We start from the raw sequence: 26,789 nt of genomic DNA, 5'->3' as shown, positions 1-26,789 counted from the left end.
GACTTAAAAAAACTTTATAAAGTGTGACATAATAGGAAGTGGTATCAAAATCATGTAGAATATGTATGAACAATATATGTGTGCATCAGATATAAGCACTGCAAACATTTTAAAAGCGAGTTGTAGAGAAAATGCCAAGAAAAGTCAACCAGCAAAGACAAACGTTTGCTTAACAACACTAGAAAATTCCAAAAAAGGCCTTTTTGAGGAAACAATACGTTCAAAAGGGTTAACAAACATTGAAAACAACTGACTCTACACATTTGTATAATGTGCAGGGCTTTTGTTCAGCTATTTTCTTTTTACCTTTATAAATCTCAGGGATATAGACATGTAGAAATACAAAGTGAAGCTCTTGTCGTTACCTGTTGTTGTTCCTGAGTTTGACGTGTCCCCCAGGCTCCAAAATCTGCCCATTCTTCAGCCAGGTGAGCTGGGGCTCAGGCTCACCCTGAGCTTGGCAGGTGAAGATGGCGGTGGTGCCGACAGGCCGAGCGATGGACTGTGGAGCCTGAACAAACTCGGCTGGAGCTGAAAGAGGAGATCAACAGAGAGTCAGATACATTGGCCTCGTTCCCACATCCCAAAAAAAAAAACAATGCCAGAGAAACAAACAACAAGAACTGAATGAGATCCAGTGGTGACGTTGCAAAAAAGAGTCAGAAAAAGAAGAAACACAGCATCAAAGTAAAGGAGAGAAGAAGCACCAGATATTGAGATATAATAATTAAAGAGCCTGGAAGGTTTCCAGGTCACTGTCGTTTATCAATCAGAAGTGTTTGCTGTATTATATTTGTAAGATACATATGCTTCTCCAGACATTTAATTCAGGGTCATTTTGCAGGAAAGAAAAGAAAATAAAAGAGAAAAAGAGAGCCAGAGGAGAGAAGAAAAGTGGAACGATGAGAGTAAGACGATTCTGCTCAACAACAGCCCTTCTTGTAACTGATGTGCTTTAAAACAGAATTCACATGAAAATAAAGTGACGCAGTTTAGAGTTTCATCACATCCCGTCTTATCCCAGGCTGCAGGCCTCCAGCTACGGTCAATTAGTGGTAATAACTTATTCATACGAAACGGTTCTTTTAGAGGAGCAGGTCCTTTACTTAAATCACAGGGTAATTAAAGTTAGAGTTTTCATTCTCGGGCTGGTGTTTTTTATTGCAGCCAACTGAAGGAGAGGTATTGTATCATCTCCTCTGCATTCATTATTGTCCCAGTGGTTCCAACTGATTTGATAACCTGAATTATTTATACGCATATTAACTCTAAAATATTTTACAGTAATTATAACATCTGAGCATCATCACTAGAGGATAGAAAGCTGGAACAACCAGTGTATTATATTGCCTGTTAAAAAATATACTCCTCTGTCCCAATCGTCTAACTAATCATGACCTTGTTGGACTGAGAAACTGGAGTCAAATTATAGAAATTAGAGCTTTAACACAGATGCTGCTTTGAGGGATCAACACATTGAATTCTCCTTTTGAGAGTGTTTTAAATCAGAAATGTGATTTTGTGTGATGATTTTTGTGTTTGGTTGTTTCCTTTGCTGTATTGCTCTTTCCTAAAACCATATTTAAAGGTGGGTTTGAGCAACACTGGAGAAAAAATGGTTGATTGTTGATTCTCATTCTCACATTATGAAATATCGACAACCTGGGAATGAGACTCAGTCATGTCTAAGGATTTTGTTTTTAACAGAGACATATTAAGCCCATTTCCAGGTTCATAACTTTATCTTAGGTTACTACGAGAATATGCCTCCATGCTTGAATGCTCAAACGACACACTGGTTTTTTCGCTCTGTGTTCCCCCTCTGACTGAAACACTGTTTTAGCTCCTTTCTCTTTAAGGTCCCCCCTCCCCCAAATACCCAGTCTACTCTGATTGGTCAGCTCACACAGGCCTGAGCCACCACCACTGCCAACAACAACAACAAAACATCGGTGCTAAATGCATCCTTAGTGCCAAGCTACCCGCTAGGCATAAATTATGCAAATGGAGGACATGGTGACATGAACAAAGAGTTTAATATTTCCGTTCCGTTTCAGTTGTTAATTTCCCCACTGTTCCCTCCCTCCTCTTGTTCCCACACTAATAGACAAAATGTTGCCTGACATTTTTTCAATGTAAGCATTTCCATTCTCCCATTGGAAACACTAAAGGACCCTCAGGCTCTTGAAAGGAGGCTGCTGACAGCGTGTGATGGTCCTTTCATTTATCTCTGCCTCTTTCCTGTCTACATTCTTTCTCTCTCTCCTGCTCACGGCATTCTTTGAGGACTGTCCAAAAGGTGAAGGTCAGAAGGAGCTCGGGCAGATATTGATCTGTACCTGTATGGGTGCTGCATCATCCATCCATCTTACCCTTGTTTTTCCCTTTTGACTCTCACACTCCTCCTCTGGTCTTTGTTTCTCTTATCTCTTTTTTTGTAACCCAAAGGAGCTAAATTAAGCTAACTGACTGCATTCATTTAATGTTGTATGAACTCTTGTCTGCATTAATTTGGTTGGAGTTCCTGAATATGCTATTAACTGAGCTTATTTACACTACCCTGATAGACCTATTCCTCAAGGAAGTGCAGTACAACTTTATTTTTCTTATAATGAACCAACCTACATTTATTTGTCACTGGAGTTAACACTACACCTTTGTTTCCACCTATCGATCACAAGAACCAAAGACTTTGACATGTAATTAACATCCAGGGCTTTTCCTCTTTGTTCCTGCTAGGGTACGGGCTCGTCTCACACTTGACAGCAAGATAAAATGAAATATTGATCAGGATCAATATTGCTATGGGCTGAAGCAAAGTGTGGTCCATCTGGTCAATATGTGAGTGAGGCAGATGTTGGATGTTTCCTGCTTGGTGACAATAATTGCACAAGGCCACCCACACATGGCTTCCTCTCACTGCTAAAAACCAGCAATCTCTCTAACCTGCAACTTTTTTATTGTAAATGCAACAATACTCGTATGATGGAGAGAAGAATTTAACAATGACTGAATGAGAAAGCGCTTTTAAAGGATGAAGTACAGAAGTACACGAATGAGCTTTACAACTTTACCAAACATGCAAATTCAACTTTCTGCTTGATACATTTTGTTGATGATATTGTTTGTGTATTCTTGGCTGCTGAGACTGAACTAAAATGTGTAATCATGATCCGAACCTGCCATTTAATGTTATTTTTAAACAGTAAGCATTTGTCTTCTCTCTCCCTTTGTAGAATTTTTTAAAAAGCTGTGGGTACAAAGAGGAGGTTTCAGACAAAGACACTTAATCACGTCGTAGCCTTTGTGATCGACACTCCCCACAGATCTGTCACTTTAACATCTTTGAACAATCTAAAAACCACTGACATCCTCTGACTGGTCTTTGAAATCTTCATTTATATAATTGCCTAGTTCTGTGTTTAAACAGCTAACAACACCCATGACTATGGAGTTTATGCCAACTTGGTCTCAAAACCTTTCTCCCAACAGAGTCTGCTCTTTACAGCCCCTTCTTTAATCACTAGTATCCCTACGGACACTGTGCTCAGTCCCTCCAAACTACAAACAATCACTCTTCATCCTATCTCTAAAAAAAGCAATTTGCCATTAAAGATGTAATCACAACCGCCTGCCAAAATGTGTGATACTGTAAATGATTTCTTGTCCATGTGGAAACTCAAATCAGCAACCCTGGTAAAAACCCAACAGATCAGACTGTGGTTGTACTGAGCAGCCTCTGGGTGTGAATGAGTAACTGTGTGAATGTGATCTGGGAACCTTCCCTGAATAAATCAAAGTGAAAAAAGAAATTCACCTCAATTAGTAGATTAATTGGTAACATTTAGTTTGATACTTAATAACCCAAACAGGTTCAGACCAGTGAATTAGCTATGAGCAAAGCTTCACTTCAGAATGTGGTACATATTTGAGTTAGAAAGGCCTAACATAGAGTTATTTGGACAATAAAACAAACTTGTAGTTTTGTGTTTCATGACATAACAATAAACAATATCTATGAAGTGTTATTCAGAGGAAATGACTATTACTATACTCGCAGTGCTACCACCTTACTAAATAAAGCAAAACAACTTCCTTCCTGTCATGATGACTAATAAAGGGCGAATATGAACGCTAATGAGCAACTCGTTAATTGTTAATTTGTGTTCCGTTATATACTGATTCCCTTACTGATTTGATTATATGCTATTGTTAAAAGCATAGTGTTAATAAATCGTTTGTTGTTCATCTTGTTTTTTGGTTCTCATGTTTGAGACTGACAGCTCAGCTAAATGCAGTGTGTTACCTAAGACGACCAGGGGTGGACTTTTCAATTATCTTTTACGTATGATCTTTTATTATTATTATTATTATTATTATTATTATTATTATTATTAGTAGTAGTAGTAGTAGTAGTAGTAGTAGTATCTTTTAGGAATATTATATATCATCCACCTGGTGCACTGGAAGCTGTTGATCGACAGGCTGTTTGCTTTGGTTGGCAGTAATGTAGAAAATAAATGTGGGTTGAAATCAAAACATTTAAGTCTGACAGATCTGCGCCACCCACTAGTTCAGGATTAGGTATTCAAACTGAAGTCCACCCACATGATGCACACACCTGATGGTGGGGCAAAATGTTCGCTCGTGGAATACTGTAGACTCTGGTTCAGCCACAAGCAGAGCAGCTGGCTGCCTTCTAACAAATACAAGTGACAGCACTGATGGGAAACCAGGGAAGTTATCACAGTCAGGGCAACTGCACAGATGTTAACCCACAGAATTCACAAGCGTTACCTTATCACCTGTCCACAGCTCCCTCTGCAACAAAATGTCAGATTCCTTTTTATCCAGAACTCACCCTGGACCACAAGACGTCCCTGAGCAGTTCTGCGAACACGTGTCCCTGGTTTGTTAGCAGCACACACGTAGACCCCCGAGTGCTGCACACCAACGTCTGAGATCATCAGGTTTCCTGTACCGAGTACCTGGATTCCCTCCACACCGATGGGACGGCCATCTTAGCAGAGAGAAAAGAGAGAGAGAGCAGTTGAGAAGGATGGGAAAGAATTTATATATGACAAGAAAAAGGGGACCAGGTGTGCTCATGTACAGTATGTGTTCATTGTGGTGAGAGTGAAGAGGGCTGTACTGTAGTAAAGATCAGAGTGGGCTCTAATCACCAGCAAGGAAGACTAATTAAATGTACTGTATGTGTACAGGCACAAGTGCTATTTGTGACAAAGCACAACAGACAAGAAAAGATGTGAAGGTCGCTGAGTGCGTGTTTGCTGTGTGAAGCCATGCTTTAATCCTGGTGGATTTAAAGAGTATATTCTCTTCACTGAAGAGTCATCTTGTTTTCTGATGTTTCAAGACGGGTTAATGTTTTGATAGTGCGACTTCTGTTATGGATGTTAATTTAATTAAAACTTTCACACTTCAGCATGAACTTTCTTTTATTTTTCCCTGCCTTTATCTGACAAAGCCTTTCAGTACATTTGCCTTTCAACGGCTACACAGGAGATGTTCCAGCTGCCACTGGGGGACCAGAAACTCTAACTGCAACTTCTAATCTTCTATCTCCTTATGCAATCCATAGCAGCCACTGTACTTACATGATAAGCTCACACTTTCCTGTGCTCCCTATCTGCAGTCGCAGCCCCAACAATGACTCCAGTCTGCCTCTGATATTAGCTATGGGGCCAGGAGAGCATTTCTAATCCCATCTTTGACATCCATCTGCAGCCTGCCAGCCTGTATGGTCCAGAATTGAAGTGCTGAAAGGATGGTCAGGGAGGCAGGGAGACGGGCACCGTACTGGAAGCAGGAGCTCCAGCCATAGATACAAACCATATGGTCAGCTGTGTATTTCTATGTTTATCTTTAGTGCAAATAATTAAAGGAGACCTATTAAACTGTTGTGTTTTTTCCTGTCGTTCAGCGATTAATTTGGTCCTTGTGCATGTAAAAGATCTTGAGAGTTAAAAAGGTCAAAGTGTCCACAAACAGAAGCTCCTCTCTCCCACAGAAAACACTGCTCCTAAGACGCATCGCCTTTAATCAGACATGTCCTCTGGTCCTGTACTGTGGAAAGTAGACAGCAGACATGTCGTCCCTTAAAGGGCCATGTACCAGCCATGAAAGCAACATTATGTTATTTATGTATTTTACCTTAAAATACATGTTTTTAACATGTAACATTGTTATGATGTAATTAGTTATATTTATAGTTGCACCTATGTTATGTCTTACAGATTGTTACAGATCTTGGTTTTATCTGGTAGCCAGTGCAGCCAACGGATATGAGCTTGGTGTTGTCACAATACTTTCTAAATTCTTTACATTACCTTGAAAAATATCGATTTTCAATACCATGTTTGATTCAACGGGGAAAAAACATAATTTGAAGGCATAGAATTTCAGATTTTTATTTAAAGATAAATATAACAATGCTTGTTTACTGTGTGTTTAAAAACCAACAGCTTCTAAGTTGATAAACTTCAGGAGGAGGTGGGCCTGTGTGAACGCTGCAGCGGCTCAAATATTCAGATTCTAAATCCATCAATATTTCTGCACTAGCTCCACAGTCTTTGTAAGACGTCTTGCTGCTTCATTGAGACAGGATGTAATCTTGTGGTGATGGATTATGACGATGACAATATTTTGAATTAATCATGACCAGTTATTGAGACTTTTCTCTGTCTCTTTCATTATGATGTGTTTCATTGCTATTTATGCATTTTTCCATTATCACTATCCAACTGACTGGACTGGCTAGTCACGGTTCACTGAGCTTTTTTTTCTCTCAACAAAAGCAGTCTTGTTCTTTTCTTGCCTTTTTCTTCTATATTTCTTTCTCTCTCTCTCTCTTGCCCCCTCGGTCCGTTTCTCTCTGTCAGCCCCTAATTAACTTAGTGTCAGAGAAGAAAGAGCACAAGCTAGCAGGCTGTGGCGCTGTTCAATGAATAGCATACAAACAAACTCTCGCATTAAGCAGTGACTGATGTGAAACTATCAGATTCATTATGCAGCTTATCCCAGCCTCCATGCCGTAATCTAATACATACAAATCCCATCGTGTTAGCATTTCATTCTGGCGACTTTGTGTAAGGCAATACCGTCAATCTGATTATGGCCAACTGCTTGGGAGGGGTGGCAATTTACATTTGGAACAGCAAAATCAGATCGGATAATAGGTTAAAAAAAAGGGAAAAGGAAAATCAGATACCAGATAGAAAAATTGGCCACGACAGACTTTGAGTGATAGTCCAAAAAAAAAAAAATGCACATTGAGGGCGGGGAAACTAATCGCATCTGTCTCAGCCCCTCACTGCAATTACTCAGAGGCTCCTCGCTGGTTTGGAAGGAGATTTAACTTCATCAGGAGATGAAACATGCATTTGTCAACATGTGGTCGAAACATAGCCCTAAGGCCTAATGCCGAATCCTGTTTCCTCATGTATACACAACAGATGCACCACTGATCAAATGCAGTCTGTGCATACATATACAATACACAATGCAGGACAGACCAAAGGTGCGCTGCAAAGAGCATACAAACACACGACAGTAAGCTCATGCGACCCACACGAAAGAGTCAGATTCCACGTGGATGAATGCACACTGTGGTTGTACTTGGGTTCAGTTGCACATAATTCCTCAAACATGTACACACACACACACGGAGATAGTGAACAATTCAAACTACATATATGCACCTTCTGGGGCCTTTTCTTTGATCTGATCAGAGGAGCGAGGAGTGTTTCTCACCTAATCTGCTCCAAGACACAATGGGCCGAGGGTACCCCGTAGCAACGCACTCCAAGATGGCCGTTTGGTGAACAGTGAGGGTGAGGTTTTCTGGACCGACCAGGATCATAGGCTCCTTGTAAACGGATGACTGGGAGCCTGAATGAGAAAAAAAGGAAAGAGGAGGGAGCACAAGATGGGAATGAGCATGATGGATGGCATCCTTTAATTGGATTCCTCTAGAGTGCATTAGTTCGATATGCTGTATCTTCTTGATCAGGCGGAGGAACAATAGGCTTGGAAAATCTTGGGAATTTGCTTGATAGGAAAACAGAGGGGAATGCAGTGATTGGATTCAAGAACAAAAGACCAGCACACAACACAGGTTTTGAGCTAACTTAATCTACATCCTATCCCTGCCGCTCATGTGAGATTCATTAAAAAAAAAGAAGTACCTGAAACAGTGAGAAGTGCCTCCGAGCTGTGTTTCACTCCTGCACTGTTGTGTGCCACACAGCAGAACCTCCCACTGTCTTCTTCACGCACGCCTGTAATCTGCAGAACCCCTGTCGGCAGAAGAGTGTACCTATGAGAGAGAGAGAAAGAAACAGATATAAGACAGAAGGCAACAAATGCAAAGAGACCTGTTAAATGACCTGTAAAGTGCTGCCGTCTCTAATAAGCGTCAGGCTGTGATGTGGTTTGGTCCAACCTCTCATCCTTGGTGTCCACTGGGCGTCTGTCTTTCTCCCAGCTGATGACAGGCTCTGGCAGGCCATGGATCTGGCACTGGAATCTCGCCACGCCGGACTCCTCAGCATGCACCGACTCTGGCTGGACATGGAAGTCTGCCATGGCTGTAGAAGGAGGGAGAGGGGGATTCCAGGTCAAAACACAGCTTCAGAGCGACGAGCCTGGCTGCTGACAGTACTATCACATGACAAAGTACGGAGCATTGTCCTTTCAAGTTAATGATGTCCTTTACCATGTAGTCATTATGTCTGCAAGTGTGAATTACAACTTCACAACAACACTGCGTGTCGTGAATTTATTAAGACAGAGGTGAAAATACTGACTGACTGAAGACAATCAGTGTGGAACTGCTGTGTTAAGGACACAAGCATTGTCTTATAAATGTGGTAACAGCAGTATTGCTGCTCTCTTTACTCATCACAATGAGAGAGAAATTAGTCTATACAGGGTGTTGAACATGAGCAGAACAATACTGACAGCTGTGAAGTTACTGTGAAAGACATGATTCTCCTCTAATTGTTTTAACAACTCTCTCTCTCTCTCTCTCTCTCTCTCTCTGTATATGTACACACACACACACACACACACGTTTCTATATCATGACGCAAGTAATCAAATGAAGAACCTGTACGTACTGAAGGACAGTGAAGGACAGTCATTATCTCTGAAGGAGGAAACTATATTAACTATATATAATATTACTGCATTCCTCAAAGGAAGTGTTGATTTTCTTTTTACTCTATTTTCTACAAAAATGTTGGAAACATGTTACTCGGTGACAAAAGACAGCATTTCTTTCATATGAAACAACATATAGCATCTTCAATAATGCCATTGTGATGCCACCAAAGTGTAGCTTCAAATCCTACATATTTTTCCTAGGAAACATTCCCTACAAATACAATAATGAAGAAACTTGTTCTAGTAACAGGAGCTCGTCTGCAGTTCTGTGCTCGGGAGAGGACATGACATAATGTACAACTGTTTCTGAGCCACAGTCGGTCTTCTGCTGTAGGGGATCTCTTTAAACATTCAACGGGGCAGGCGTATGGATTTCCTGCCACGTGTTAATGTTTAGTAAGTAGGTTGGGCATGTTTTTTTTTTTTTTTTTTATAAATGCATGCTAACACAAACAACATAGCCTAAACAAGGACATCTCCATGTAGCCAAAATCACTATCAATATCCCTGCAGAGAGCCCCATTGCTGCACTTCACATGTCTACTCCCAGCAGCAACAAAAGCAGCATCCAAGGTGGAGCCAGTGACAAACTCAATTAGGGAGAGGCCCTCTTCTTCCACAGTTCTCCCACCTTCTTCAACACAAGTGTACTCATTTAAATGTCAACCATAATTAACTTGGATGAAGGAGGACTTATCTGAACACCGTTAGCATAACAAGAGGGACGGACCCCTTATTATTTCATAACCTCCTGCTCTTCCCGAACCTGCATTAATTCATTATTTACAGTACTGGGAAGGAGTAAGCAGCATGACTAAGACGGCTTTGTTTTTGCCTGACACATGCTTGGCTGTATGTCCTTCCTCTGATGCCTTTTGTTCCTCCTATGTGTGTCTTTATACTTCTTGTATACTGACTTATTCATTGTTTCCGCTTTGAATATTTTCGTACCAACATGTCTTAAATATTTTTTGTGCTGGGTTGCTGTTGAAGAGAGAGTACAATTAAAATGTCTGTATTGAAATAAAGTCACAGATATTCTTGTTAATGGACAAGAGATGGAGAGACAGAAACAGAGAGAGAAAGAGAGAGAGAGGCTTCATTTGGAGTGGCAGCATCAGCAGTCTAACTCTGGGATTATTCCATTTCAGAGCTTAATAAGAAGCATGACATTCCGCAACACAAATTGACCTTAGATCTCTGAATGGATGTATGGAGCTCAGATGGAAATTTAAACATGCCAATTAATATTCTTCCAATAGTGACAGTTCACTATTGCAAAGTGATGAGGTCTCTGTCTGAAGAGATTACACATTTGTGTTCCATTATTTTGTCTCAACACTAAGAAAAAAAAACAAAACAAAAAACACTGGAGAAATCTGACAGCTTTCTCAGGCTCATACATTATTTTTATTTTGCCTCTCCACCGTGAGCTCACACTTAAACAGCTGTTCATCTTACTGGGGTAATTCAGCTTAAGTGCCTATCTCAAGGGCCTGACTGCAATTTTTTCCACCTGGGACTCACAACCTTTTAGCCATAAAATGTTTGAGGCCGACCTCCCAGCAAAGCATAGATGGCTTTAAAGTCACGGAGAACATCTGTAATATTTCATCACCAAACATCTTCACATTTTCTTCAGATAATAGCCGTTTCTTTTCACCACAGAACCACAAGCTCTGGAACATCTTCCTCTTTTATTTTGAGTCACTAAAGTTTTAAAACGCTGAAAATCATCGCGAATGTCTCTCCTTGTATATTTCAAACCACAGAACCTTGTGAAACAGCTACGAATCCTTCAGAACACAATCCACAGAAAACAGGGAGCTCGGAGTGACTAAAACGATCAAAGAGGCTCGCTGTCTTGGAATACAGTCTCAAATTAAGAAGCACACATGCTGTTTCTATCGTCCAAAGTGTACTGGGAACACCAGGGGCATTGAGAAAGAAACAAAATTGCACTTGAAGTCTACAAGAACAAAGAGTTAAAAAGGAGGACCAGCGCCTTTAAGAGTTTTCTTGTGCATCTCTGCCAAGTAGTCATGGCGTCGGCTGATCTCGCTGTTGTGTGTGTCCGTCGACATCAACCCCCCTAACGGGCCCCACCCTTGGCCCTCATGCATAAAACATGGTCTCTGTAAGAGGCCCACACCCCTGCGAGTATCGACACACTCACAGAATCAGACACAATCGGGGGAAAAAAATGACAATACATTACATATGCAGATAAACGCAAGAGAGAAACTTGTTAACCATCTGTGCTGAATCGAAAAGGAAAACAGCCACTCGTGATCGGGATTGTCCATGTGCCTTTTGTTGACGGAGGGGCTTCAGAGGCAGTCTGAAGCGATGTAGCTCGGCTGCAGCGCGCACGTATAAAACAAATGTGAAAGGCTGCTTCAACAGAAACACACAACTTTATTGATCCCCCCCTGCGCTGAAGGAAGAAACTGACACACAAGAGGCAATGAGGCGCTCTCCACACACCCCGACACCCAGCCCCAGCAGACATGTTCCTCCATTGTTTTTTCACCCTTCCTTTGCTAAGTGTTGACAGACCCTCACAAGTGATTAAAGACTGTCCACTACCAGCATGACGTTGCTGGCTTAAATGGAGCAGGTCTAATTACTGCAATAAGGGAGAGAATGGTCGGGGTGCATACTAAAGAGAGATCCATACACAAGTGCACAGGCAGGAGATTGCGCCTTTGAACATATGTTTGACGGTGCCTTGGTGACAACCACAAAAGAAGAATGAGTGAGGGAGGAATATGAGGGAAGGTCACAGACAGGAAATGTGAAGCGTGGTGATTTAGAGGGGCAGCTCAGCCGTACATCACATCTTGTCAAAACTCCGCCCTGCTGTTTGTTCCACAATTTACAACTAAACTGCTCAAAACACGACTCAGGGCAAGGTAGAAATTCACATTCACAAGGTCTGTTTGATAATTCAGCATTTCACATGCTTTTATATATGAATCCAAGTGCACATGTGCTACTTCCAGTCGATGGCTAATAACAAACTGTTCCTTCAACATCACACTGCTGGTCGTGTACAGCCGAAATTATCCGACTTTTCCATACGAATGACTCAATCTCCATCTAATGAAGAACCGTAGATTAAATGGTGATTATTTGAATGACCCCTGGCTGAATCATTTTTTTGCCTAATGGCTCTAAAGTAATGATCCATTTCTTTATTGCTCGGTTAAGCACAAACACACACACACACACACACACACACCCACACACACACACACACACACGGCACACACACAAATACAGGACTGAGAATAATTAACAAGGTGATTAAAACCCCAAACTGTGATGATCAGATTTAACATTTTTCGTGTTGTATTTATTGTGTGTCTGTGTGGTTTTTTTTGTTTTTTTGTTTTTTTTTTTACAGACCTGTGGTCACATGTTTTTTTTTTTTTTTCTGTGCTGTGGATGATTCATTGATATGACAAAGGTAATGATGCCAGCAGAGGAACGGACATCCTACAGTACCATTCAGACCTGCAGCGATGGCGTAAAGCTTCAGTGAGCCCCCATGTTATAATGTCATCGCCCTCCCTCTCATCTCCCCCTCGCCTCCAGCAAGCCCCCCTCCCTCGTCCTCCCGACCCACCTTACATTTCAACCGTTTCCTCAGCTCTTCATCGCTCCCCTGGCCCCACCCCCATGAGTCCTCTCAAGCCTGTGACATCATTAAGCACATGTTGTTCAAGCGGCGGTGATGACTGCTGTACCCACCCCACCCCCCACCCCGGTAAACCAGTAAAATAGAGATAAGGGCCATAAATAATGGAGATGGTGTATGGTGCTATTCCAGCGTAGAGAGCCCACACTTCAACAGCCTTTAAATAGGCATCCCTAAAATAGCAGACTCTGTGCTGGGACCCTAGAGATGGCATTTTAATGCAGATGTGATATTTTATTGGTTCGCTGCCACACAAGGCCCCCCTCCACCCCCACACTGCACCCAAATCTGGGCAATCCCGTGATCAATCTGCTGGTTTGTGATGCGTGATGCTTATCACCTATGAAGGAAAGGGCTGCACGTGCACAAACTGTGCCCTGTCTTCCTTTGACACACGCTCATTCCCCACCTTTAATGCTTTAGCACATCAACGCCTTCCTGTGTCAGTGCCTGCATGTGCAAAAGCATTAGCTGAACTGCACATCTGCCACTCGGGCTCAGGTGGCATATGTGCTGATGTAAATGAGGACAGTTAAGCTCAGGAACCAGACCTGTTGAACCTTGTTTTTTTTTTTGTTTTTTTTTTATCAAAAGCTCTCATGACAATATACCAGAGACTGGGATTATATAGCAGGACCTTACAAGCATGCTTTCCATATCAGGTTTCCTCCTTTTGTTGATGTGATCCCAAAAGTCACATCTTTTTTTTTTATATATCTGGCATATGATGGTTATTGCCTCGTTACAAACAGCAGGTAGATATTTATTTTAAAAAACAACAGTAGGTATTGGACAAATGTAAATTTTGACATTATGATGGCTCTAGATTAAATGTCAGGGGATCATCAAAGCCTGGTGAACGGCAAACCACCGATTTCTGCTGAGATACTTGGCTAAAAAGCACATAGTGGGTCAAGGGAAAAGTCAAGGGACTGCTTTCACACACACGTGTGCTGGCTTTGTTTGACTTGGCTCGGTGGCAGGGATTTGCATCTGCATTACAACAGGGCTACCTGCTTAAATCCTCCAGTGTATTTTGGTACTTTTATGGCATTTCATATGTTCTGAGTCCTTTCCTGGCTGTTGATGAGGCACACTGTTCACCAAATATTTTTTGAAAAACAATTTGATTATCAATGTCATACAATTGAAGCTGATGTTAATATGGAAAAACAATGTATGACTACCTGGGTCAAATCCGGGAGTCATACGACAACAAAATACATAATTGGTGTAGTGACCTTTGAACCCTCAGTAACCAGTGTCAACTGTAACTGTAATATCCACCGTCCCTTTTCAGTTTATTACAACAAGGAAACAAACTTTGTCTAAGAAAAGGCTGCTGGCAAAAGACTGCTGTAAATTTGGAAAATCCTACGTGAGAGCACAGGCGACGAGACAGCTCTGGTTGTTCGGACTCACCAATCAGTGGTCTGCAGTGTTTAAACTTCACCTTTTAGTATCCGATAAGTGTGCCTGTTATATCAAGAGAGGTGCAATAAAAAAACAGGATGGTACGGAACAATTCTTTTGGTACCATACACAACTTCAGAGCAATCACAACGAAAAGCAAAAATAACCGTGAACAAACAGAATTGGGCGTCCTGGTGGAAACAAGGCTTCACTGCAACATCGTTAGAACCTTATTCCTAATGTAAAGTGAAGATGTTGAGAAGGATCTGACAGCACTTAGTGAGTCATGGTCATACAAAGCAATCAAAGGCATGAGCTTGTTTTGCTGCAACAAATCGCACATGGGAACACATGGATGAGCTAAATGTCAGCCATAAAACACATGGATTCTGTCCACCTAAATCAAAGACTGCCTTCTTCTCTACATGATTTCCAGTCTTTCCTTTACTTGTCTACTGTGATTCTCTGGGTTTTGATTTCCTGTACTCACAGCTCAACATGGAAGATTTTGATACTTGAGTGAATTTCCCATCTCACATGACACAACTGTTTTGACTGCAAATTAATTGCCTTTCCTGCTCATGTTGCTCGCTTGTTTGCATTAGGCTTTCTGGTGGTGTGACTGTCCTTAGTCGGTTGTACTGATCGATACTGTGGAGCTTGTGTGCACCACGTTAAATATAGTAAGATTGATGGCTGCTATTAAGGCTTCCTGTAAAAGGTGGAGGGAGCAGCAATGCCACAGCATTGCTCACAAAAATGCCAAACATTCCTTTTTTTAACCAGAGGACTTAATGGAAGATAACGATACACAGAGTGGCAGAAAAATAAAAACCCCTGTAGGCCACTTGCGTATAAGTGGATGCTGGATCCCTGCGCTGTGTGAGCCATATTTTTGTTTTCATGTTTTGTTCACTTTCGACTCAGCACCTGCCCTTTTCCATGTGCTTGTACACTACCATTTATGAATTGTATTTAAACCCGATGCAATTTCTTTGGGATGTAGCATGAACCATTGCAATAACTGGTATATGACCTGCGACTAGGGATGTCCCAATCAGGTTTTTTTTTCACCCCAATCCTGATCTGAGTCCTATGATATTTAGTAAATGCCAACACCAAGTCAGGATCCGATACTTATATACTTAGCCTTAACTTATATTTTCCTGGATAATACAGCTGTATTAAGAAAAAAGCACCTGCATCCAAGCTGTTCCTTAATAGGTATTTTTTCTTTTGTTGAAACAAACTATATACTTTCATATGGCTCTTTCTTATTCTACATATGCTATTGCAACCCTGGCCTACCACTTTCCTTGCCTTAGTAAGTCAGTCTGTGATGCTGCACAGCAGATCCTCATGTACAGCCAGGTTAAGTGTGTGCAAGATGCAGCTCACACTTGGTACCTCTGCTTTTTTCATATTCCTTATGTTGTCACGTAAAATGACAACATAAGGAACAACAATTGTCTGTTTTACTTGCTTTGCTGTATGAGACCCACGAAACTAGTGCACATACCGGCACATTGTAACTTGAAAGTGGAATAAATGTAATGTAATGCAGAGTTGATAGGGCATACCGAGGATTCAAAAACTCCAGATGACTAAGAAAACCCTGATCTTCTATCACGGAGATGAGCTGACTGTCAAGAGTGATGAATTCAATTACCCTCTCTGAAATATTTTATCGTATTAAATGCAGCTCTTTTTTACCCCTTGCTAAACGGTCGTATAGCAGATGTTACATGTTGCCGTTGGACTGCTTTTGCTTTCCAATTAAAAATATTTCCACACTGCAGACATTTTATCCACAGGTTTGCCAGAGTAATGTAACACGTGCATCTGCGTTCTGCCACAAACTGTGCTGCGACTGGTTCCATTTACTCAGTGGGGTTTTTCTTGCCTTCTGTGATGACAAGCTATAAACTAAATCTCTTTTGGCTCTGAACTGTTGGTTGGAAAAACCAAGCACTTTTGTAAGTAGCTTTCAGTGTTTCATGAAACAAAAAATAAAATGTAGAAGATTAATCGATAACCATTTGCACAATATTATGAGTTTCTTCTAATCTTGCTTTTCTAAACATGATGGTAAAGCAATTCTGTTTTTAGCTCTGCAAAGAAAGTTTTGTTTTCAGCTTTGTCTGCTGATTGGTTGGCTGGTTGGTGAACAGGATTACTGAAAAACTACTGAACAGCTTTCCATGAAACTTGGATGGAAGATGAGTATTAGTCCAGAATAGATCCCATTAACTCTATGTGTGGATCCAGATGAAGGGACGGATTCATCAATTATCTTTTCACTATATTTAATATTTTTCAGGAAATAATACATGTATCCTGATGTAAAATATCAGCTGTATTTAGAGGGCTGGCATCTGAGAGTGACAACAATCTGACGCAGATTCAAAATTTGAATCTCGATCTAGCTTGAATGTTATATTTGGCACTGGATTAGGCTCGAGTGAATTAAAGGCGAGTGTTGGGCCATGGCGGCAGTATGTGCTCTACTTAGTGCCACTCTAGTTATATTTGTTGTTTCATCTGATCAATATTGATTATAAGTATAACTAATATTAATATTAATTAATATATATTAATAATATATATTAATAATAATATTAAACAGTATGTAATATTGTCTATATTTATTGCAGTCTTAGCAAACTGCCTGCCAAGACATCCAATCATCACCGCTGAAAACAGCACAACTAGACTGTATAAATTATATCAATCTGGAAAAAAAATTCGCTAGTAGCTTAGTAGCAAAGTAATTAAGGTAAGAAGATAGAAGCTTTTATGGTAGTGCTAGGGGAAAGGCACATTTCTCACTGTCTAGTTGTTTTTTTCCCTCCGCCCTCACCCCAGGGACAAAGCCTGGGCCTCCCCTGGTGCCCTGTTATGTGCTGGGCCTCTGTCACACCCCTTACTCTTGCACCACCTCAAGCCCCTCCACTGTACACCGCACACCATCGTCCCTCTGCTCCTCCCACCCCAGCATCCCCAGCCCCTGCACTCCTGGCCTGCCCCAGTAGCCCCCAAATCTCGGAATTAAGCCGCCTACGCTCACTTCAGCTTGCAGACTCTAATTAAAGAGAGACCCATTAAAGCACAACAGATGCTGAAAATTAAGGGATTATTTAAATGATTCCCGGTCGCGGCTTTGGGTAAGATTAGAGACAAGCGAGGGAGACAAGGGAGAGTGAGAGAGCTGGGGGTGGACAACAGACAAAAGAGGGTTAAAATAACAGACAGACAGTGCCATTTGATTTGAAAATTAACAGTGGAGTGTTTCTCCTTGTTGGTGTCAAATTTGTTGACATTGTTCACTTATTTTCATTTTAAATAATTGTTTGTGCGTGTAAAGACTCACGAGCAACAAAGAAGGGATTTGATGCATGAGAATAAAAAGACCTTTTTGTATCATTAAAGGATTAGCCAGGCGTAAAACTGAATTTTCATTTAACACATTGAAACATTCCCTCATGTTGTAGAACAGAGACTTGACTGGCCAGTGGGCAAGAAGAGGACAGAAGAGGGGTGAGCTGATTTGGGGGTTGTTTTTTTTTTTAGCAAACACAATACAGAATAGGACAAATGCGACTCTACTGGTTCCAAAGAAAATCTGATTCCATGTAAGCATATGAAAAAAATGACCCTACTTCTCACCTGATTTATTATTTAAGTAAACACCTAATGACTGTATAGTCTCAATCGCTAGTTCCAACACCTCTTCAATACAGCATGATGTTCATTTCATCAGATCCGATCAGCATATCCTCCAGCTTCACACTCTCCTCTAAATATGGTCACTTCTGGCTCCAAAAAACAAGATGGTGAAAGTCATAATGCCAAACTTGAGGCTTAAAAAAAAGCAAGTCCACAAACCAAATGGGTTGTTATGGTGTAGTGGTACCGCTGTCACCTTAATTTCACTTGTCAGGTTTGAGTAAACAAAACTACATTTAGGCTCCAGATACACCAAACAAACGTCACAGAACCAGCTCGACTGTTGTCCCCACACACTGCCTGTGTCTCAAGCTGCACCTGCACACACCTGTAGCTAAGCTATAAGTTCTGTGAGACTACTCGTGCTGGCAATTCAACAGCTCAGCAGTGGGGGACATAATGCAAAAACTTGGGCCACAGATGCTCACAGACAGCTCTGACATTGGCTGACAGCCAACCGTTGGTCTGGTGTGCTTCAAACTTTAAAACAACATGCAGACCAGTAGTTTTCCCTTTAAGTTCCCTGGTTGAACACCGTGGACACAATTCTGCTTCTGTTCTGATTTTCTTTGTTAAACTGACAGGGAGATAAAGAGTATATGAAGTGACAGACATCTCAGAGAATGAGCCTCCTATTAGCACAGCCTGGAACCATCTACTTGAGAGCATTTGATCTGCTCTTAACTCCTCCTTAGTTTGTCATTCTGCCAGATTGCTGACACCAGACAATGTTTTTTTTTTCCTTATAGAATGCTCCAAATCATGGGAGTCATAGTTGTTGAAATCTTAAAAAACAAGAGTATTTTTCCTTTAAAATAGAAAAAGAAATACCCTAACCCTAACCCTAGAAAAGTTATTTGCCTTCCCCAGAAGAACTGACCATCTACTGTCTAGTACTGTACTGGATATCTATTTAACTTGAACAGAAAACATCTTTTCTCAGACAGAGTACTCGCAGACAGCCTGAATTGGAAAATACAACCAAGACCGGAAAGCTATAAACTAACCTGTAAGTAGGTCAGGATTTAGGCTCTCTCTGGAGCTGCTGATTTCCCACATTTTCTCTTCTCTTTAGCTTTCCAGGTAGCGGAGAGTAACTCTTTTAAGTTAATGAAATTCTGTTCTCCTGAGCATTTCAGGGAGCAATAAGCCTTCCTTAAGGGCCTGTGTTCAAAATCATTTCATAGTCAAAGAAGAAATTCACCTACTTTATTCTGACACTCACTCATGCAATTCTTGGCTCAACAGCATCACCAAGTGAAGAGAAGACAGGGCGGGAGAAGTCTGTTTCCTTTTCTCCTGCTTTTTAAAAAATCTTTTCACACCTGATGGTTGCTGGGAAGTGGCGATGCCTTCACAGGGCCATTCTCCACTTGCCCGGAGGCCATATACCTAATTAATATTACCAATACTTGAGCATAAAGCTGTCTGCTTTTGAATTCAAATGAGACGCTTCTCCCATCATCCTCCCAGTATTTATGAGCTCATATCCACATGAGTCATGGGCTGTCTTTAATTCAGCTCATTCACAGTACACTCTCTGCACAAAAGCCCAAACCCTACAACTGCTTTATCGCCCTCTTGAGTTGTCGTTTCTTAGCGTCGGCGAGTTTGAAATATTTTAAAACGTTTAAGAGACATCTGGGGTAAAATAACTTTTATATTCAAATGTAAATGCCATTAAATTCTTCTTTGGCTCGTCTCCGCCTCTTGTTTTGTGTAGCCAGAAATAAGCGAGGCCCGCAGACAGCAGAGGCTCTGAATAACAACCTGGATGGACATTTGGCATCACCATTCTCCTCAGTCTAACACTCATTACTTCCCCCTCATTAGAGGACAACTGTTGGGTAGAGAGGCCATTCTGAGAAGGCCGGGATGAACCTCTATCAAAAACTCTGGCCATTGTGCTGCCATATATAGCTGGTGGAGAAAATATAAGTCTAGAGAACTTTCTGAGATGAGTAGACTATGCTATGTGTGCATGTGTTCCTTCCTGGGAGTGTAGCGTGCAGGGTAGCTGTGCATCTGACAGTGATTTTGAGGGGGGCTGGTCTGAACCTGGGGTAGATGGATGACCCCACATCTGGCACTCCCACGGGACATCTGAAAGACGCAGGGCGGGACCGGCCCATGCGCTCCACTGCATCTCAGAAAACTGGGCTCCCCAAATGGCTGAAATGGCTTTGTAAATCTCACCCCTTCTTCACTCCATCCCACACACACACACACACACACACACAAACAAGAGAAGCCTCTGGTAGCTGTAAGAGGGAGGTCCACTGTGCCTCAGCTGTGCGGTTCCCATTGGGAATTTATCTGTCTTAGTGTCCCTTCTGCTTTCTAAGTCCTAAGATCACATTTTCCAAAAACACAACCCTGTCAGAAATTCACACAAACAAATCCGTCAACGGAGCGGTGACTGCAAGTCTGAAACCTACGGTTGTGTTTTTTATCTATAAATCTCCAGTATGTCCAAATATGACCCAATGTTTGTTTTCTTTTTCTAAGTCACTGTGGTGCACATTGTGACTGGTTTCATAGCACAAGTGAACTAGAAATCTGTGAAACATTCAGAACTTTCCCTTGGAGGAAGACTGAGGCGCATATAATTTGCGGACAATTCTATATTTTTCAATAAAAAAAACAAAAAAAAACCCTTTTTGTGAAAAAAAGTTGAAAAAACAAAAGCAGATAAAAAAACAAGATCCAAAAACTTGCAAATAAAATGAACTAAGACCAGTTACAACCACTTGATCAGGTCATTTAGTCAGTTTGGATGTTTTCCATATTGATTTTACATTCGATCAGCTTTGGTGGTCCCAAAAGTTTTTGATGCTCAGCCTTATAATTGCAAGGACAACCCTGATATGGATTTAAGTAAGATTTGTCGCAGCCTTAGAAAAATAAGACTGCAAAAACATTGTGATATTTGGTTTTCTGTGGTATATACTGTGTTACAAAACACTGGTGACATTTTTTTTTATCAGATACCACATGAATAACTTAGTAGATGCTATGCACGTGATGTCACAGTCAGCAGAAGTCACCATGGTTACAACCCCTGATTGACACAAGCACTTGACGTTGCATGTTCTGCAACGTGACATTTCAGATGCTGAATAATATATTGCGCAGCCCTAATAACAATATGTGCGAACACCAGCCAGCCTCAACTTCTAGGGATGTTGGTACGTTTTTTATTGTATTTTGTGTTTTTGACTTTGACTTTGACACACAAATTTATTTGTACCATTCTGCAGCTCATACTCAAAGTTGTAAGACCTGATGCCAGACACCATAACCATGTTTACTATATCTACCCAACAATACAACATCCACGTCTAACTCAGCAAGGCTGCCCAATTCCAATTTAATTAAAATGGCGGGACACACTGTTTGAGAGTAAAAAAAATACACTTTACCAAAACTTTATGAAGTGAGATAAATCATATATCCACAATTCAGATATTGTAAATTTGTCTTCTAAACCAACTACCCACCTCCTAAAAGACTTCCAGCTCTGGTCATTTTTGGGACCTACAATGGTGAAAATTTTTAATTTATCACTTATGACAGACTCTATACCTTCTTAATATATGATTGCTTTGGATGAAACTCCAACCAAATCTTGATCCAGGGTCTTTGAATAATCATCATCCAGCCTCTAACCTCCTGTTCTTTTAAAGAGAGTTGTGTCTCTCCTCAACCTTTGGCCCACATATTTAACTGTAATTTTTTTTAACCTTTTCATGGAGGGTGTTGTATGCCGTGCAGATTGTAAAACCCCATGAGGCATATTTGTGGTTTGTGATACTGGGCTCTATAAATAATTGACCTGGCTTCACACATTATACAACCCAAATGATTTAACCAAAATAATAAGATTAATCCCCCAGCTCTGGTCCAATCGCTTCAAAACTAAGCAGCAGAGCAAAAGCCTGAGCCACATATGTAGATGCTTTCCATATGAGCTATGTATATGTGCATGTCCTCTAATCTTCAATTTGGCAGCATGTCAGTGACTACAGATAGCAATCTCTTAGTGAATGGCACACTCCAGTTATCCGTATTACGCAGGCCTACCCTCATTTTCGGCTGCTTTTCTCTTCTTCCTCCTCTCTGCTCTCCCGCTTTACTTTCTCACTGCCATTTTATCTTTAATAAGAGTGGACAGGCAATTTTAAAATGAGGACCTTTCCATTAATGCAACAAGAATTGACTTTAACATACGATAATGTGCAGGAGTAATATCCCCACCACCTGCCATAGTTTCCATATCAGAGAAAAAGTGCAAGTTTATCTGTAAAACTCCCAATATTCCAAACAAATGTGACATACTGTTGACGGGAGTGATTGCCATCATAAAGCAGCAGGTTGCGGTTATCCATTGGAAAAAAAAAAAAAACTCAAGCTGGAGTGTTTGTGTGTGCAGGGTCATTTCTGAGAAATTATCCAGGTTACTTGGATACCAGGCCTGGGACACGCTGTCACTTTTACACTCAGCTTAAAACACGTGGACAAACTTGCTCACGCATGACGGTTCATGCACAGCAAAGGTAGACCAACGTGCACGCACATACTTACTGACATGCACAAAAATGAGTTTCTCTCTCTCTCTCTCTCTCTCTGTCTATCTCTCTCGCCCTCGCATGCACACACACAGACACACGTACAATCACTCACACCCCTCCCTGCTCCGTCAGCTCAACTGACAGCAGTAATGAGTTTCTTCTCTGCGTAAGCCAACTGGCACCCACTCAAGGGAATTTTTCAGGCTGAATTGCGGCCATTAATCACAATCCCGGGCAACACAGTGCCATCACGTGTGTGGCAAACAGAGATGAGTTCGTGAGGGGAGGGGGCAAGGGGGCTACAACATAACGTAGGAGGGGCTTGCTATGGTGACAAAAAAACAGAGGGAGCGGACTTGTGAGGAAGGAATGAGAACGACCATAAAAAAATTAAATAGCACTTCATGAAGAGAAACGCTTGGTTCCCGCGAATCATCTCTGTCTTGCTGAGGGGAGGTCTGCGCCTTGGTTCACACTGGGCTAAATGGAGGATAAAGACATGAAGTATCAAAAGCCCAGATGCTCTATTCTGTAAATATGAGCTTAATTAGTGGGAGGAGAGACGCTGTAACATCAATCATGACCAACAAGATAGGCGGGACACACTTCTTCTGCACAGCCACTGCATGCCTTGAGGAACTTGTAGCAACGACGTGGACGCAAATCCATGTCCATGTAAACAGGGAAAGAAATACTGTGTGTGTTGATGAGTTAAATGTATGGAGCAAAGGCAGGCAGTGGAATAAAAACTGGATCAACCCAGAGCAGTGACAGCGGCTCTCTGAGAGCATGCAGCATTTAAGATAATGATACAGAGCAGCAGCCGTTAATGCACAGAGAACTGCCATCGCCTCGTTTTGTGACGTCACACATTGTCATTGCCACATACTCTCGTTGAGACAGCTGGGAACTCAAATTCTGCCAGCTATTCTTTCCTTTTCACTATCTTCACTATCTCCCCGCATTCAGGCTGCCAGCTGACTGCGGTCACTGGGAGTATTGCTGCCCCTCTCTGATCCGAGGAACCCAGCACCCCCATCCACATCAAAACTGGCTAATCCTGATGAATTTATGCTAATGTGCAGTCAGTAACCCCTGGCTCTTTTTGTACGCACATGTGCGACCCCTCCATCACGCCCACCGCTCGGACTCTGGTTCACGTCAATTCACCAGGAGAAATAACCACGGGGATGAGGAGCAGAGAAGGAAGAAAGAGGAAAGGCAAGTGTAGGCCCTGTCATAACCACTTAGTGTTACAAGACAGTGGGTGAGAAATGAAAGCCCTTTGTCTCTGCCTCTACCTACAGCCTGTGTGCAAACAAAAGACTGTGTAGATACTGTATTTGTTATGATGGCATATCTGTTCCATCAGATAATGAAATACCATTTTCAGGATTTGAGTGAACAAAGAGCAGCCTTGGATTTACATAAATTGTGAGAAACATTTATTTTTCTTCCACCATCCCAAGACAAGGGCTTATGAGCAATGACAGAAAATACTGGCTTTGTCTCTGTAGGGATTTTTAATTGTAAATCAAATACCTGTTAATTAAATTTGGATTATCAACTGACTCATTGTGGCTCCAAGTATACAACTTTGATTACTTTTATGGCTGCAACAAATGATTACTGTCATTGTAGATTAATCTGCATATTTTCTTGAATTAGTTGATTAGTCTATAAATTGTCAGAAAATGATGAAAATGTCAGTCAGTGATCCCAAAGCTCATGATGACATTCCCAAATGTCTTGTCTTGTCCACAGCCCAAAGATATTCTGTTTAATTTCAAAGAGGAGGCAAGAAATTAGACAAGAGTCGCACTTAAGAAGCAGGAATCAGAAACCTCTTAATTCTTTATATTTCAGACCTTTCAACTGATTTTTACAGTAGTGTAGTGACTTGTGATAGCTGGTGATTAATTCAAATGTCTGTTCTGGGTTTCTGTAGAAACACGGCGACAGAAACCCTTGGGGGTCTCCGTGGAAAAGGACCAACTCCATCTGTAGACAGAAAAGTCTCATTCTCAGGTAATGAAAACACAACACAGTTTTTTTTGTGATACACAAATGAAAATTTAATTATGAACATTATATTTCTGCCAAAAAGATCCTTCTATATCCTTCACACTGGACCCTTTAAAGTCTTTTTCTCCCAACTGACACTAAATTACCATAAAACACAGTTGATGTTGCATAAGAGTTCTCTAACTGAAAACCAACACTGTGGATGTCTCGAAGCAGTCCCGCACACACGCATCTATCTGCTATTACATGTGATGTAAACTAATGCCCTCGAATCACAAAGGTTGCCACAGAACACACAGGCAGCCTGCAGCGGTGGTTCTCTCTGACTGTCATGCTCTCATCTCATCTATTCCCTGCAGTGCATGGGAGGAGCACAACCATAAGCTGTCAGACATAAGCACATATCACCGGCTCTTCCAACCTGCCATCAGCCAGCTAACCCTCTAAAACTGTCTTCCCACTCACAAATAATGCCTATGCTGGCAAATGGAGAGGGCTATTACACTACTCGCATCATGTTTCATCTTTTCACGCTGTGGCAATGAAATGGTCCGCCTTACAACTTACTAACGCATGACATGAAACCACTTCTGTAAAAAGAAGAAAAAAAGCGAGATACATTCATAAATATGATTAAAGACTGCAGTGGGATGGTTGACACCAATTCTTTATACGGTTATGAAGTAAACACTTCTCATCCCCTGAGCAGCTACCGAAGGACGGCCAGTTGAATCACCTCTTAAGATGGATCCTAAAACTGCTGCTACATCACTTTAGGTGGGAATTCAATTAAATGCTACAATGCTTTAAGCAAAAGAAATACAAACATATGTTGATGTGTAGAAGGAGAGCACACTGCAAATTAATTCCTGTTTTTCACTCATACAAGTTCCCGGCGTGTGCAGGCACTGACCGTGAGCCCATGCCACAGCGTGCACATGTCCGTGTCGGTGCGTTTATTTGATGTTAAGCGTAGGTAATGCGCATGTTACAGTGAGGAATTACGAGAGTGGGGTCAAGGGAGCGGTTTTCCGGCATGTTCTAACGGCAGAGGCGTGCTTCTTCAAGCTAAGCGAGCCCGCCGCTGTTGCTTTGCATCCTGCTGCTGCCTGTCGAAAAGCTGCCGGGGTCAGGAGGTCACGGCACAGCATTGGAATGGAATGTTCCTTCCTGGTTCAAGGTCCAGTCTCCAGAGCCAGAGGGGCCCAGAAATCATTTGAGACCACCGACACATGCGCCATCTATTTCACTTGCTCCCCCCCCTCCTCTTTCATCTGCTCCTGCCTGCTTTACTGGTGGCAGCTTACCTCTGATCACTCAAATTAAAGCTGCAAAATCGCTAACACCTTTACGTTATGTTTACATTATCTGCACAGTCAAGGAAAACAAAGGTGATTAGGGGAATATTGTATAGCACATTACAAGCTGTTTGAATCAATACACTTGATATTTCGGGCTGCAATTATATTTGTTATTGACAAATATAGAGACTTTCTCTGAAAAGTTTGAATATTTCAATATATGTAGCACACAAGCACCCATTTTCTGCCGTTAATGGCCACACTTATGGGTGCTTGCAAGTTTATTGTATTTGTTAGTACTAGTCGTAGTTCCTTTCAATTTTTTTTTGCATGTATGCCATTAAAACTTTATCATATTGCCAAGACACATTTTGGAGCTCTCCCAACTAGTCATGATGTTCTTGCAGTGAAAAAGATATGTCCACAGTGAGTAAAAATGTGACAGGAGCAACAAGATGCCCAGAAGTTGCTTTGGGTTCTGAGCATTAATCAATTACCTGTTTGGTCAATAAAATGAAAATAGTGAAAAAATGTCAGTTACACTGAGGTAAACCTTTCTAACACACTGAATGACAGGAAAAAATGAAAAAGCACAACAGGTCTCCTTTAAGTCTCAATGATCAACACTGAACATTATAATTATGTGCAATAAGGTTCTTAAACATTTTGTGAATCATCAAATCCCTAAAAGTGATATGTGCTTACAATATTAGAGAGACTGAAAACAGGTTGTCAGGAGGAAATGGGCCATCCCAGAAATCTTTCATCCTACGCCAGCAGCTACCTCTTCTAATTGGTTCCTGTGGAATTCATTTCATCCCTGGTGTCCGACTCCACACACAGTAGAGCCTGACAGCCTTTTAA

The 26,789-nt window shown here is 41.4% G+C and overlaps 1 protein-coding gene across 1 annotated transcript in view; it reads right to left on the bottom strand.

Moving 5' to 3' along the window:
• igdcc3 (immunoglobulin superfamily, DCC subclass, member 3) overlaps window positions 1-26,789 on the bottom strand; it is a 66,573-nt gene that overhangs the window by 23,462 nt on the left and 16,322 nt on the right. The window contains exons 3-7 of the mRNA XM_037096487.1: window positions 8,465-8,609; window positions 8,208-8,338; window positions 7,774-7,911; window positions 4,862-5,020; window positions 366-531 (exon numbers count right to left, since the gene is read on the bottom strand). Of these exons, the coding sequence (XP_036952382.1) occupies window positions 366-531; window positions 4,862-5,020; window positions 7,774-7,911; window positions 8,208-8,338; window positions 8,465-8,609 (739 nt within the window). The remainder of the gene's footprint in view (window positions 1-365; window positions 532-4,861; window positions 5,021-7,773; window positions 7,912-8,207; window positions 8,339-8,464; window positions 8,610-26,789) is intronic.

This window comes from Acanthopagrus latus, chromosome 4 (assembly GCF_904848185.1).
Source record: "Acanthopagrus latus isolate v.2019 chromosome 4, fAcaLat1.1, whole genome shotgun sequence".
In the NCBI taxonomy this organism is placed as follows: domain Eukaryota; kingdom Metazoa; phylum Chordata; class Actinopteri; order Spariformes; family Sparidae; genus Acanthopagrus; species Acanthopagrus latus.
The sequence above is the reverse complement of the archived record's forward strand: the minus strand, read 5'-3'. Positions and strand labels throughout refer to the sequence as shown.